We start from the raw sequence: 15,381 nt of genomic DNA, 5'->3' as shown, positions 1-15,381 counted from the left end.
CCTACACACGTCAGGTAGATAGTATTTGCATTTCCCTTTGCTCTTAGTTGCAATCTGGAGCTCTATCAAGTATCTCAACCTTTTTGTAGTAGGAATCCTTCAGGGATATGCACCTTGAAATGTTAAGGAAATGGAACTGAGGGAAAGTCTTTGCTAAGTTCTTAGCTAAAAAAGGAATGGGGGGTATAAGGGAGAAGGATCCTCGTCTGTTCAGACCCGCTCCACACACACTCGTCTATTCTTGGACCTTCCTGCCCTTTGAATAATTATTGCTCTTCCCTCTTGCTACCTGGGCAAGGTGTAAGCAGCAGAAATATAAATCAACATAATTTTGGCAGTTTCACTATTATCCACAGGGTGCTGAAACAAGCCACTAGAGTCTAGTTTTAGAGTAACTGTGCTACTGTTTTGCAAAACTGTAAGCAACGGAAAGAGTGAAGCTGTCTGCAGTCTCAGGAAAACAAGGTTTCAACTCCTGCCAGGAAGGAGGGATTTTTAAAAAAAATCCTGCATATCAAGTACAAATATACAGTATTTAAGACAGTAGTTTTTCATTTCTGAACAAATCCTCCTTATCTCTCTTTCACACATTGAATAGATGTGCCCAAAAGTGAGCAAAGCTAGGCTGACAATGTTATAGCCTAATTAGTGGCCTCAAAATGGGCTAATTGGAATGTATACGATAGGCCAACGCAATGAGTTTGAACTAAAGATTAGAAAGACTGCATTCAAAGACTGAATAATTACATATGATCCTTAACAAACTACATGATACATTCTTTCTGCAATAGAATAGCCACAGACCTGGTACAAAAACACATTCTTTGAATTTTTAGAGCAAAATTCTAAAATTTCACTTTTAAAAATAAGGTTGACCTCCAACAAAAAAATTCCCCATTGCATTCAAATGGACTCCAACATAGCCTTGTGTCTGCAACAAAATTGATAAGAACGGAGACAAAGTTGTGATCTTCCCTGTTTGTCTCAATGCCGGTATTTACTTATTTCTCATTAGGTTTCAGGACCAACACACAGGGTCAGATCAAGAGAAAAATAAAAAGGACACAGGCACCCAGACACCACCTAGGTAGAATTACCCATCTAAATCCAAGAAAGCATTTCACAAAGTCACACCTAACCACTTTAGCACTAGAAGGCTCATAGGTGCTTGAGTTTAGTTGCTCTGTGAACTCAGACGTTTCCACCATGACTGAGCAGAATATTTAGGCACCTCACACTTAGAAGCTGTTTGGGGACCACAAACTAGGTACGTTTGAGTGCTTGTACACGAGTGTGGAAGCTGCTCCAATGCACTGTAATTACAGTGCGTTGAAGCAGACTCAATTAAAATCGAGTCTGCTGGAGCGTGGTAATTACTGTGCTCCAGCCAAGCTCTGCACCTCGTGTATCAGTGTCCATGTACTTCAAAACGACGGCAGGGGCACTTGAACTAAAGCTCGTCAAAACGAGCTTTAGTTCAAAAGTCCCTGCCACTATTTTGAAATGTGAGGACACTGACACACGAGACACTGCAGCACTTTAACTAGAGCAGCTCAGAGATGCTCCAATTAAAACGCTGCCCCCCAACCCCCAGAGCACATGTAAAAGTGCCCTTTGTGCCCAAGTCCCCCAAGTTCAGTAGGCAAGCTCAGACCATGCCCAATACCAACCTTGTGATACTCAATTAGTATTTCACAACTGATTTTAATTAAAAAGTACATCACCACACTTTTGGGATGATAGCCTTGCAGTTAGACCTCGCATGCAGGCAGTGAAAGCCCTGGGTTCCAGGCCTTCCTCAATCTGAGTGGATTAAATCCCACATCTCCCACACTCCCGGGAGACTGCTCTTAACGATTCAATTAAAAACAAGACTGGAATGAAGAAAGTCTCCAACCTTACTGTCAAAGCTAGATGACTGGGGAGAAAATAAAGGATTCAAATGGTAAGAAAAGAGCAGGCAAAAGGGAACCTAACTCTATGGAAGAGTGACGAGGACACTCTTGAGTGTGGGTTGGGGGGGCAGGGGGGAGGGAAACCTAAATAAAAATGCTTAGGATAGGAATCTCCTTAGGCTGAAGAGGACCAAGAACCCAGATCTCCCATTTCCCAGGTAGTGTTCTCTTATGCGTAAGATAAGCATCATCACTTCACCCCCTAGCTATCTTAGCTTTTAGGCACAGGACTATTTAGCTTCTTTGGGTCTGGCACCTAGAATTCACTGCTGATTATTATAAAAAAAATAATATTAAAACATAATATTGTTATATTAAATATAAAATTATACTAATATATAGTCTAAGCACAGAAGGATTTACATATATCCTATGCTTAGCCATCAACTGTGGATGGATGCACCATGGCTATTAAGCCAGCGGCCTGTCAAGAGTTGCTGATATCCACTTGCTCCCCACAACATTAAGCCCCACAACATTAAGCCCCACACCCCCTCCATTTTTATCTAGTGCCTAGCGTCTAGGATCTTCTTCAAGTTTCAATACCAAACACTCGAATAATATTCTCTCTCAAGTGCCAGCATTTCAGTTGGTCCTTTTAAAGATGTGATAACCTCTTGCAACCCCTTCTCTGCCCCCTCCAAAAAGAGGAACACATACCACAGTCTATTTTTTTATCCATACAAAATTTGGAAGCACACTGAAAATTCAAAATTTGGCAACACTAAGCTAAAACATTTTCTAACACTGAGATGTGCACGACTGATTGGCCTCCATGTGTGTTATGGTAGCGCTGAAAGGTCATGAGGCAAGAAATTTCAAAGTAATATCACAGCTATTGTTTACAATGTATTAATTCATTTTAATCACAATTTATTCAATAAACTTTCCACATCTGAATTCCCAAGAAGTTATTTTAGAACCCCTGAGGTACCAGAAAATCCAGCCTTTAAACTGGAACCCTGCCTATAGTTCAGTCCTTTGAGGCTGTGTTCCCTTGATCGTGGGCTCAGATTTGTGGGATATTTTTTCTTCACAGAGGCCAACCTTCCATGTTACCATGATATAGTCAATTGCACTTCAGACAGATGGGGAATATTACTGTTTTTAAAAAAGGTACGCCAAGGAATTCTGATCTCTCTAAATTGCTTTAATCAAAAAAAAAAAAAAAAAAAAAAAAAATCAAGCTTTTTAACAATTTTCAACTTTCAGAACAGGTTCTTAATAAAAGGAGCTGCATAAAGTATGTTTCTGAATTAAATTTTGTTTGGAGATGTACTTCTGAATAATTTTACCTTATGTTGGGGAAAGCTGGGGAAATTAGGTAATGAAGTACCTAATGAAATATTCATCTGTTTTTTAATACAGCCTAAATACAATTCTTATACGATGTGATGAGGCCAACTTGAAGAGTTTGATCTCATAAAAAGTTATAAAAGAAAAATGCAATGAAAGATGGACATTAAAAACAGAACAACTCACTTTAAATAACCAGTTAAGAGTTTGGGGGGTTTATTTACAGCTCTTTAAAAGACAGACATGTATCAGCATAAGACTTCAGCAGTTGCAAGAAGTGATATATATTTTCCTCTAAAAAAGCAAGCTAAGATTTATTTTAATTAGAATTTTTGCAAAGTGTAAAATTAGGAAGCAGTCGTAATTCTATAAATCTCAATGTTTTACAAAATGACAAAACATTCAATTCAAATTTCAAACGCCAATTGACAAAACATTCAATTCAAATTTCAAACGCCTTTTCTTGAAAAAAGTAAAAAAAAAAAAAAAAAAAATCACTTCTAGGAAATGCTTTCCAAATAAATACCAGATACTTTCATTATTTATGCATTATTAATGCTTGGTATTTTTCTAATGTCTTCCACATTCAGCTACGGACTGTAGTGGGTTTTAAGGCATTCTAATTTGTTCTCACAGGAAAAGCTTTGCAGCGCAAACATTTATGTTACACAAACTGTGTACCGATAACTTAGCTCTGCCCTGCCCCCCACACACAATACCTTTCTGGGGTAATGACTTCACATCCTTTGACATCAGCACAGCCTGAAAGGGGGATGGGAGAGTCACAGGAGAAAGCAGCAAAACCTGCTTTTAACTATGAATGCAATGCTTCTCTGACTTCTTCAATCCTTCTAACAGCATTTCATGTAAAAATGATTTATTTCTATATTCCCACAGTTTTACTCGGTCTACATCAAAATGAAACAGATTCTGTTACAAAAGACTTCCTGCTTTCCTTATCTGAGAATCACAATAGCCATTTATTAGCTAGCCAAAGAGGGTTACAATTCACTAACACACACACGCACACAATAACTCACCTCTAATATGCAAAAGGGCCACAGGCTGGAACGGCCCATTGGAGTTGGCTGCATCAACCACCATCCTGCTGCCAGCTTTATTACATGTCAACATCTAGGCTTCAGGAGGAAAGGCAATGTACTCCTTAAGGCAAGAAACCAGCCTCCATTTTAGTTTAAAAAAAGAGACAGAAACTGAAGCTCTCTGCAGCTGGAGGGAACTGGCTAGTTAGTGATGTCAGCAACTAGGAGAAATCTGATTGGCTAAGAGCAACAACTTAAAATGACACTAAAAAACTGCAAATGAAAAGAGGTTTCTGTGTGCCTGTCACTGTATTAAGCTTCTACATTTGTCTGCTTTTCCTTGTGCCTCCATTCATCAGGAACTTAAGCAAAAACTCCTTTTTTCCTGGGCGTACACATTAGCAAAGCCTCAAACAAACTTATCTTGACAAAAAAGCTTGAACAGAGAAGACTTAATATCCATGATTATTTCTCTGTTGATCCTTAGTTTTCCATGTTATGTGCAAAGAAAATGCATGTATAAACCATTTAGTGCAGTAGATACATTTATTTGTACTGAAATAACAACATTTTAGCTATAGTTTCTTTTAAAAATAAACTCACTAATTCCTCAAGAAAAGTTCTCATAAAGCATACATGCTATATTATTTCACTCCACCTTTCTTCAATGCTAATTTTCAAAAGCTGTTCATTTACACATCTTTAATCTGTATGTTACCATATACTAGAATAAAAATCTAGTGAGAGACATCACCTTTCACAGATCAGCCTCTCAATTATTCAGGCCAAATACATTTTAAAAAAAAATTAGCAAGTAATTACATGGACAGTTCATGGAAAATTTTGCAAAGTTTTCTATTAAGATAAAATTCTGCTTTTACATCTTATTCCTTCCTGTATATTCTAAGCTGAAATGAAGACACCTTAACACTTAACTTGACCTACAAGCTGGGGAAAAAAATTAGATCCAGCTTTTTTTTAAGTTTCCATTCGTAATATTTGTTTATAAATAAAACATGAGCTTCAGGTGTTTGAAATGCAAGCCTTGCAACACTAACAACTGCATTTAAGTGAAACTGGCATTTGATTATTACTGTACAACTTGAGAGAAATGTGAAGAAAATGCATAAAATAATGTTAAATAGCAGTTTTTTAAAAACTTACATTTTTAAATAACTTAACGTTTTGTTAACGGGATACAATATGTAAACATTTCTTAACAATCTAAGATTTTAAATTGCCAGCATTTATTTGAAACAATTAGTTGTAAGATTATTTCTTTTTACTCTGTTGTTCATAGAAATACATACATTATTATGCTTATCTTTGTACTAAAAGCCATTTTTAATATAATGCAAATGCTTAAAGTCTAACAGCATCATCCTAAACTATCAACATTTGTTTGGTGAAGGTCTGTCAAGAAGGTGGGGGAAAAGAGCACCAGTCAGCATAATACGCGATACCTGGAACTCAATTCTCCTGGTCTTCCAAAGTAACTAAAAATCATAGGAAATGATTTAGAATTTGTGAATATTTTCTCCAATATGAAAATGTATGCCCACAACACAGACCATCAAAAGCCAAGTCTATTAAACTATAATTTGCTCTGCCTTCTGACTGAATTATGTATGCCGTGACCAACTATAAACTCTGCCAAGTGGTGTCAACCCACTCTAAATTGTAAACTCTTAGGGAGAAAGACTATGTGCAAAGTTTTGTACAGCACCACACAGATTATACTCAGATATAATAAGATCCTACTAACAAAGACCCTCCTGAACCAAGGGAATAGAACCTTTATAGAGTAAAGATACCACATTTACTTGAATACAAGGTGGTTTCTCCACTCCACTCCCCTGCCCCTTCCCCTTCCCCCTCCCTGCCAAATCAGCACGAGGGGAAAAAAAAGCCCCTAGTCTTGTAATCACATACAAGGAAATCTCTCTAAATACACTATCATTAAACTGCTGCCAAAAGCAGCATGTGCTCAGCAATAGAAACCAACTATGCCGTTGATTAAAGAGAGCCAACACTGAGCATGGCTAAAATACATGGCCCACATCACGCTGATGGGAACCTACCACAAAGATAGATTACTTCAACCCATCTGAATAAGACATCTGCAGTCCCATCTCCCCCCCCCCCACTTTTTTTTTTAAGGTCATGGGGAAGCACTACATATACATTTTTGGGGCATCCCAGGTCTCATGACAAGAGCACCCAGTTCCTGTCATGAGTGGGGGTAATTAGCACATGAATCATTGGGGGGGGAAGGTGGGGGGGGGGGGGGGGGGGGGGAAGGGATATCTAGAGTACACATCCGTACTGAGCAGTGCTTAGCTGTGGGGTCACTGTGGCTTGAAGTGCCATCTGCTCTGCTGGGGCCCAGCACAATGAACTACACGGTAAATTACAAGCCTTTGGCTGTGGACTAATAACATGCATATAGTTTGTACTACACAGAAGTAGGTGCCAAAATGCTGCTGAAAAGTGAGCTGACAGAGTTTTGCTGTACTTTAACTGCTGCCAGTTTTAGTAACATCTATCAATTCTGGATGAATTAAGTGTATGGGTACTATATACAAATTGCTATAGCCATGTTTAATTTCAAGGTTAGTTTTCAAATTTGCCTCTCACTACCATGTGATCAGGGAGAGCAGGGCCTGACAGCAAGGAGTGGGAAGAAGGGGCTGCAGGAGGAAGAAATTGAGGGGCAGAGGGCAAAGGGGCTACAGGTTTCCCTCGATGCGTGTGGGGTTGATTTATGCTGATGTCTTCTTATGCAATGATCCTTTTTATACCTGAAATTTGTTACATGTGAGGTAAATTCACCGTTATGCTCCCCCCTCCCCCAAGCAGGTAGGTCTGTGACTTTGTGAGGGGAGGGGAAAAGGCCGTGAGTGGAGGCGAGGGGGGAGGGAAAGGGCCATGGGACCGGGCCCACTCACCGCAGCCCCTGCTGCAGCTGCTCTGGGAGTGGCCGATGCCAGTGGCTTGCAGCTGCTGGGCTGCGCAGTGCCCCGAACCCCCCGGGGCTCTGCTCCCCGAGGGACCGTGTCCCAAACCCCCTGAAAGGGGTAGCCCAGCAGCTGCAGCCCCTGCTGCAGCAGCCCTCGGAGCGGCTGATGCCAGCTGGCTGCAGCCACTGGGCTGCACTTTGCCCTGAACCTCCCCAGCATGGTGCAGCCCAGCAGCTGCAAGCAGGTGGCGTTTGCCACTCCCAAGGCTGCAGCAGGGGTGGACAACTGTCTGCAGCAGGACAAGAGGGGGCTAGGGCTGGTGGTGGCACCAGGCTCTTCCTGGTGCTTGAGGTGGGCTGCAGCAATGAGGGGGGTGGAGCTGCCACTCCAAAGTTCACTGTAGTCCCCTGGCAATCTGCCCTCCTAGCACTGCTGCCAAGCGCTGGGAAAAGCCTGGTGCCGCTGCCAGCTCCAGCCTGCTCTCGTCCTGCTGCAGGCTGCTGCCCACCCCTGCTGCAGCCCTGGGATTGGCAGACGCTGCTTACTTGCAGCTGCTGGGCTGCACTGTGCCAGGGGGTTCAGGGCACGGTGCAGCCCAGTGGCTGCAGGAATTGGGCTGAGGTGAGTGGGGAGAAGCAGAGCAGTGGGGTGAGTGGGGTTGCTGCCCACCCCGAGCACCGTGAAGAGCCTGGTGCGGCCCCTGCTGCAGCCCTGGGAGCTGCCGATGCCGCCTGCTTGCAGCCACTGGGCTGCGCCATGCCCTTCTCCCCGCCCCTTCCAGCCCCAGCCTCAGCTTCACTCCCTCCCTCCCCCGCACTGTGGGGACACAACCCTATCTGTTTCATTGTAAACTAGGTTCACTTTATGCAAATTCGATTTATGAGCTGCTCTCTGGGAATGCATACACTGCATAAAATTGAGGGAAACCTGTACCTGACTCCCCAGATTGATTTTCCCTGCTATAGCAGTGGGAGGGGGACAAACTCAAGGAAAGACAATTTTCCATATATAGAATCTAATTATTGGGCGTCATCTTATAATCAGGGTCATCTTCTAATTCAAGTAAATACAGTAATTCTTATTTTCACAAGAGAAATTGAGAACAGAATAGTGTAAACAAGTCTTGCTTTTCCCACTTATGCAAAGTGAAATTCAGTTTTACATCACGCTAAAAATTAAGACTACAGCAAAGTTTGACCAGCTGAGTGGTTTCGTAGGTTCCCTCACCTCACCTAAATGCATTTCTCTTCTCTGACTATGCTGCACCTCATCTACTATATCAGTGTAAGACAACTTCCATTTTACCTCTTGCATGTCTGCCCCTGTGGCCGTTAATTTCATCAGAAGAGATGCAAAGATTTCTAGTCCATCAATAGGGAGGTTAGACGCTCCGTTAGGACACAGTAAAGTAGCTGGTGGTGTCCAGAGCAGCAGTCACAACAGGGAGACGAGTTTTGTTTCTGGTGCAAGCAGTGCCAAACTGAGGGGAATCTGAAGTTTTGGAACATCCAAGAGAGCTCTGCACAGGCCAGAAGCACTGTGAGTAGATGCAGTCTCCTGTCATCATTCAGCAACTGAAAAGGGGGGTGAGGGCAAAAGTCCACTTGAAGCTCGTTGCCCAACTACACTAAGGTGGCAAAGGAAGCTGGTTTCTGTTGTGCTCTTTTGGAACAGCGCGATGTGGTTAGTATTGTATTTGGCCGCTTTTGACTCCCCAGCCCGAATAACCTGTTACCTGGTTACAGGTGGAATAAATGGAGTAAGTGAAAGCTCATGCTTGTGGTAGCAAAACTAGGCCCCAACTCAGTTGCACAAATAGAAACCGCACCCCTGCTTTATAGGGTTAGGTTCTTTATACCCTCTGGTCCTCTCTACTAAAATGAGGGATTATAAACTAGCCAGGGGTATGTATTGTCCCAATAAACAGTCACATAGAACTGTTGAAGTCCTTCAGCTATTTTCTGCTCTTTTTATTTCAGAGAGCACCACTTTTCTGATCAGCTGCACAGGACAGCTGATGAGTTCCAGCTGACTGGAGAAGTAGCACCCTTTGAAGCAGAAGTCACAAACAACTGAATGGCTCATCCCTTATTGGGCAACCCACTGCCACTGAAACTAAGTGGATTACTGCCTGGACTCAAGTGAGCCAGGTTCCACTGTACTTCTCTTCAAACACTGACTTTATTTATTTTTACAAGTACAGTCAAATGGGAGGTAGGAATCAGATTTATGCCCAAGAAGAAAAGTCTAATTGCAAATAATAAAACAACACAAGACAGCAGGAGCCAACCTTTTTGGCAGACAAGCCACCCATGAAGACTTTTACAGTCTTTTCTCCAATGCCTGAGGAAGGGGCGTTTGTGCCTGAAAGCTTGCAATTAAAGGTTTTTTTTTTGCAAAAATTGTGTTGGTCTAATAAAAGATATCACCTCTACTATGAGCCCTGCTTACAAATTAGTTTGGCACTCTCCCTAAGGACCACTCCAGTCCTTTTCCCCTGTTTGATTTGAAGTTCCACTTTTTGCTATGTGCTGCCACTGTGCTGCTGTCCTTTCCATGATCTGCCATAAGCTATAAACATAGGCTGCCTGTGCCACTTCTGGCATGTGTGCCACAGGTTGGCCATCCCTGGAATAAGACATACTTACACAGAAAGAAACAAAAAGAGGAGATAAACGATCTACTACCAGTAGCTAGTGAAAATAAGTCAAGGTACTTTTCTTGTGATACACCTATGACACTGTTGTTTTCCTATGTATTGAAATGTTCATACATTAGATTAACACGAGAGAGAGAGAGAGAGAGAGAGAGCGCGCGCGAGCGAGCTCTTGATGTCCAATCATAGTAAAAACAAAGACGCTTTTGTTGCAAGACAGTTGTAAATAAAACTAAGATTGACAGTTCTTTCAAAGCAATGAATTTAGAACAATATAGCTAAAACTCAAATGTTTTTCTGTCCGCTCTGCTAGCAGAAATTTGGTTTCCCTCATCACTTCTTGCCCTTCTCCTGTGGAATTAGAAGTACTTTAAAGCAAAAAACTGAATCCTGAAACATGGGATTTTCCAGACAAGCAGTTTAAATGATTTATACAAGTGGATCAGTTATCTGGCAACTTAAGAAGGTATCATAACCACAGTACTAACCTGCATCTTGAAGCAGACAACAGAACTTCAGATAAATCCTTTCATTTCAGGAAAACATCCAAGTTCGAATAAATGGGCTTGATCCTAAACTAACATAATTTGTGAAATTTGCTTGTGCACAACTCATGTTTAATATGGAAACATCTGTGTACTTTGCCAGACTACAAACTTTATTTAAATATGGGGCTTATCTGCTCTCTCAGTTGCCTTTTCACCTTCCTGTTGGATTGAAATTTTAAGGAGTGGTGAAAGGGCTCAGAAGAAAAGTTATTTATTTAAAACTTTGTTTACCTAGAAGTCCCCTAAGGAAAAAAAAAAGCTGACTATCCCAAAGCAAATCAGCTTTTCAAGGCTGAATTCCACGATGAAGGTAATTAAGCACTACATTGGTTGATGGGGAACTGTTCACTCAACAAAGTGCAGGAATTATAGAAGAGAGGGTCTTCCACTGGCTGCTTCAGAGAGCACATAAGGAAGCTGGCTGCAAAGGACAGCCATATTCTGCAGGGATATGGATTCTCCATATTTTGGAGGAGAAGCCATGGGGACAAGGGACAGGAAGAAGGATCCTGAAATCTGAAGATTTGGACCTCAGCCCCAAGAATGCCCAGAATTTTAAGGTTCAGCATTGGTCTTCCCCAGAAGATGAAGAGGGGTAGGTGGATTAGAATGGAAAAGTTTGAAAGGATTTCTCTTTGGATATTTTCTCTCTCGTGTTCTCTGGCATAATATTCATCCTGGAATAAGATAACTTCTCTTGCAGCTTAGATAAAAGGGGAGTCTTTACCCATGTACATGGTCTTTATCTTCATGAACTTCACTAGTGCTTACTGTCAGACACCACCTTATCAAATATGATTAAGCTTCTTAGACAATGGTAAGGCAGATTTTCTCAGAATAATCCATCTACTCTCTAAGGCTTGAGTCAGAGTTGGCATCTGGCCACAGAGCTTGTCATTAGAGCTCTTGCTGCCAATCTCAGTCCATGGAATCATGTAAATTCTGTCTGGGCTGGATGGCATATGTACATTTGTGTTTGACTGAGTCTCTAACAGTCCTCCTCTTCACCTCGAGGGTTTTGAGCAAATTTTGGAGAAAGGCTCTCCTAATACTTTACACTACAATTTTTACCATCCAAATTAAACATTTTTTCAAGCAAGTGGATCCAGAATATCTGCTTCTCCTACCTCAACTGGTTTGTGCATTAATTTTTTCAGTTCAGTTCCTTATTAAGCAGGCTCCTTTGGGGGCTTCTTTGTGCAGACTACTTAAACTGCACTACAAAGCATTTGCCTTCATCAGTGCTCATTGCTGTTTTCAACTCTTCCTTCTTGACAAAGTATTTCCATTGGATGGAACAGTCAATGCCTACCAACCTAACTGAATTCTCCAGAAAAGGTAAACCCCTGGCAGGTGCTACCTCACAATGAAATTTTTGGCCTATCAAGTAAGGTCAATTCTGATTGAAACATCCCTTCCAAGCCTCAAATTTCCTATTTAACATAGCAATTAAATATCCAATTCTAAGCATATTTCTAACCCTCAGACAAAAAAAGTGTTGGTTGCATATTTTTCCCATTTTACAACAATTAGGAGAAGACTGCTGTATGCCCCCCATGGGTCAATTTTTCCACCACAGGATGCAAGTTATTTTCCAAGCTAATAAATGCATTAATTGGAAATATCCTACTCCTGAATTGAGAGCAGAACCAGATTTTTTCATAACTATTTCTATATTAACTTTAAGTCCTTCAAGTAAGGTGTCAGAATTTTTAAATACCAGGGAGAAATTCAGGGAAGATGAGAAAGACCAAACAATTAAAGAGAAAACAAAACCTTCCACTTTTAAATAAGTTATTTAAAGACACAAAAGTTAACACAAAGGAAGAATAATTAAAAAGGAATGAATTAGTTAACAGAATCATTTGAGATGGAAAATCCAGATATGGACAAACCCATATTAGCATGGTTGTTTGCCACAGCTGAGAAAATTAAGGGAAAAAAATAATTTGATGTACTCAGATTCATCAAGTGTAAGATGTACTTGAATGGCTTTAGAAATTAAAAGAAAGCAGCACTGCCAGTAGCGGATGCAAAACTGTCTCTTAATGCTTTCAGATGCTGACTAAGGAGTAGGTGTTTGATAGGGCAAGTGAACTGACTAAAGGCTTACAAATTCAACTCCAAGGTTTGTATAGTCCAGAAAGATAAAGTTGTTATGGGCAGATATAGTTAAAAAGGTGTGCTGTTTCACACAGAAAATTACAAGGTTATACGAGAAAGAAACACATTCTCTCTTAAGCATGGAAAAAAATAGCTTAAGGATCAGTTTTTGGAAAGGTGACCAATCCATAGGACCAGGTAAGACAATCCAGGTACTATGCACAACCCCATATGGGCCCTCATTTTATTTTTGTGCTGTGGTCCTATCCCCAGGAAACTGATTCATTAACCATTAGATCAGATGGGTGAAGCGGAGACTTTGCCATTTCTTGGGTGACTGTTGGCCTTTGCTCCAGGACATGATTCCTTGTGTCCAAACCCTGCTTATGGAGAGCTTCTATTGGATCCCCTTTTCACTGAGGGGTGCTTTAGTTTCGATATTAAAGTGTAGAAACAATTATTTTTAAATAACAAAACCATAAAGAATCTCTCACCCTCAACTGCAGGAGCCTCAAATCCTGCCCCAATTACCTAACAAATAAGCACCTGTATTTAAATGCATAAAATTAGATTCTGTATGTGGCTAATGAAGGTTCTATGAAAGGAAGAATCTAATGTGCTGGCAAAGAGTTCTGAATGATTATGACAGAACTCTACGCAAAAGAACTAATTAGCAAATCTACTCCTGAAAACAATAAAAAAGTCATAACAGGAAGCTATTTTTAAAGAGATCTGAAATACATGGAAGGATAGGTAAGAGTTGAAAATAAGGCACCACATATTTCCAGAGCCTTTATTTTCATGGATTCTATCCAAGTTTCAGTGGGAACAGGTTTGGTTGGAAATGCTGCCAGTAGCAGATGAAGAACTTTCTCTTAACACTTTCTGATGGCAAGGAGTAGGTGTCTGATACAGTAACTGAACAGAATAATGTTTATGAACACAATCCCATGATCTTGTTTAAAGTTAGCCTGGAAAAAAAAAAAGTCTTGAACTCATAGACCAAAACATTTTCAAAAGAACCAATCAAGTCAACCATAAGAAATCAGAAAATGTGAAGTTATAGTAGTTTTATTTCTTTGCCTTTAAATTAGGGTGACCATACGTCCTGGTTTAGCTGGGACAGTCCTCGATTTTGGAGGCTAGTCTCAGCTAGCTGGTGAGAGTTAAAAGTAACCATCTAGGCAATGCAAGGGTTGGGGTGCAGTCTGGTGGGGAGGCAGAGCAACATAGTGCACCAGGCCGGTAGGCAGGCAGACACTGCTGCCCACCTGCTTGGTGGGCCACGTCACCCTGCCCCCACCTCTGCAGGGCAACTTGACTTGGGAGAGCTGGGGGAGGGGGCAGTGTCCACAATGTTCTAGACTTCCTTTTGGTCAGCCCATTTTTAATGCACTTTTAAAGTGTTATTCATTCAATTAGGGGTGTGGCTTCAGCAGCAGCTAGTACTTCCACAATGCTGTAGTGGGGAGAAGCAGCAGCAGCTAGGTCTTGGCACCCTCCTTTCTACCTCAGACCTGAGCTTGGTCATTCTGGCCTGAAGCCTGGAAAGGTTGCAGGCTGCTGCTTTAGATAATTGCTAATAAAAATAGCAATGTAAACTACAAGTTGAAAAAAAATGTTTAAAAGGAAAGCTTCCAAAGCTAAATTGGGGGGGAGGAGAGGGCATAGCAAGCTTATCATACAAGTTCATTTAAATATTCAGTTACATTTATGCAACAAAAAAAATTAAATATAGAAGGCCCTGCTCATATAGTTTTACAGCTGATTTATTAAATCAGTGGTGCTCAACCTTTTCCACCTGCAGGCCAAATTGACAGTGCCCCGTCTGTCTGCGGGCTGGATCTGGCCTGTGGTTCTCATCCGGTGCTTGGGTGGGTGCAGTGGGCACCATTCAGTCATGTGGAGTGGGTGGAGGGCAACCCAGCCCCAAACCAGCCCTGTGGCCTGGCCCCAATCCAGATGGAGGAAAGGCGTGTGGCTCAGTCTCATAGTGGGGAGGAAGGGGGCACAACCTGGCTTCAATGGGCTGTGTGGGGTTTGGAGTTTGGAAATTTGGCAGGGCAGGGATGGTACTCATATTAATGGCCACTGCTCCTCTACCACCAAATTTCCAAAGTCAGGGGGAGCCTCATGGGCCAGATGCCAAGGCTCCATGGGCTACATCTGGTCCACAGACCAGAGGTTGATCACCCCTGTATTCAATCAAAATTTACCTTCAGACAGTAACTTTAAGTTAGGAAGCATTTCCTGGTCACTGGATTTCTTCCATATAATAATAATAATAATAATAATAATAATAATAAAGTTTATTTTCTAGCCACCTAACCTGCTTGGTATAGCAGAGCAAGAGATGCTCAGTGCTGTCCTCACTATAATTTTGTGCCAATAAAAAAAACAGTGCAAAGGTAAAAGGTTCCAAAAAATTAGATCAAGGCACAAATGCTGACAAGGCCAGAATACTACTTTCCATAATGAGCCAATACAATATGGTTTATGTGCACTGAGAAGCTTCAGAAGTTCCAAAAAAAAACAAACAACTCTAGGTATTGATTTCTATGAACTAGAATATATTTGTACCATGTTGCAATCATGTTTTTCCCATTTAACATACTAGCCCCTGAGGCAGCTCACATCTTCTACTGTTACACTTTAATTTGCAGAATGTTAAGTCAGTATTTTAATCAATACAACGTTATCTTACAACTGGTACATAACTTGATACCTAAAGTTACCCTACACACAGAGAAGATCCTGCCTTTAAGTACTGTAGCAGGTAAAATCCTGCTTCTCCTGTATCTGATAGTCAACAAAATTTAT

The 15,381-nt window shown here is 41.2% G+C and overlaps 1 protein-coding gene across 3 annotated transcripts in view; it reads right to left on the bottom strand.

Annotated features, from left to right (window-relative positions):
• Positions 1-15,381, bottom strand: part of PPP2R5C (protein phosphatase 2 regulatory subunit B'gamma) — a 143,141-nt gene that overhangs the window by 96,813 nt on the left and 30,947 nt on the right. The window contains exon 1 of one of the 3 annotated variants that reach the window (XM_006018014.3): positions 4,292-4,476. The exons of the other annotated variants lie outside the window; for them this stretch is intronic. Coding sequence (XP_006018076.1) covers positions 4,292-4,385 — 94 coding nt within the window. The 5' untranslated portion in view covers positions 4,386-4,476. Of the gene's footprint in view, positions 1-4,291; positions 4,477-15,381 lie in introns of those variants that run through there. 3 annotated transcript variants of the gene reach the window in all.

This window comes from Alligator sinensis, unplaced genomic scaffold (assembly GCF_000455745.1).
Source record: "Alligator sinensis unplaced genomic scaffold, ASM45574v1 scaffold85_1, whole genome shotgun sequence".
NCBI classification, from domain to species: Eukaryota; Metazoa; Chordata; order Crocodylia; family Alligatoridae; genus Alligator; species Alligator sinensis.
Note: the sequence above shows the minus strand (reverse complement) of the source record. Positions and strands in the feature narration are given on the sequence as shown.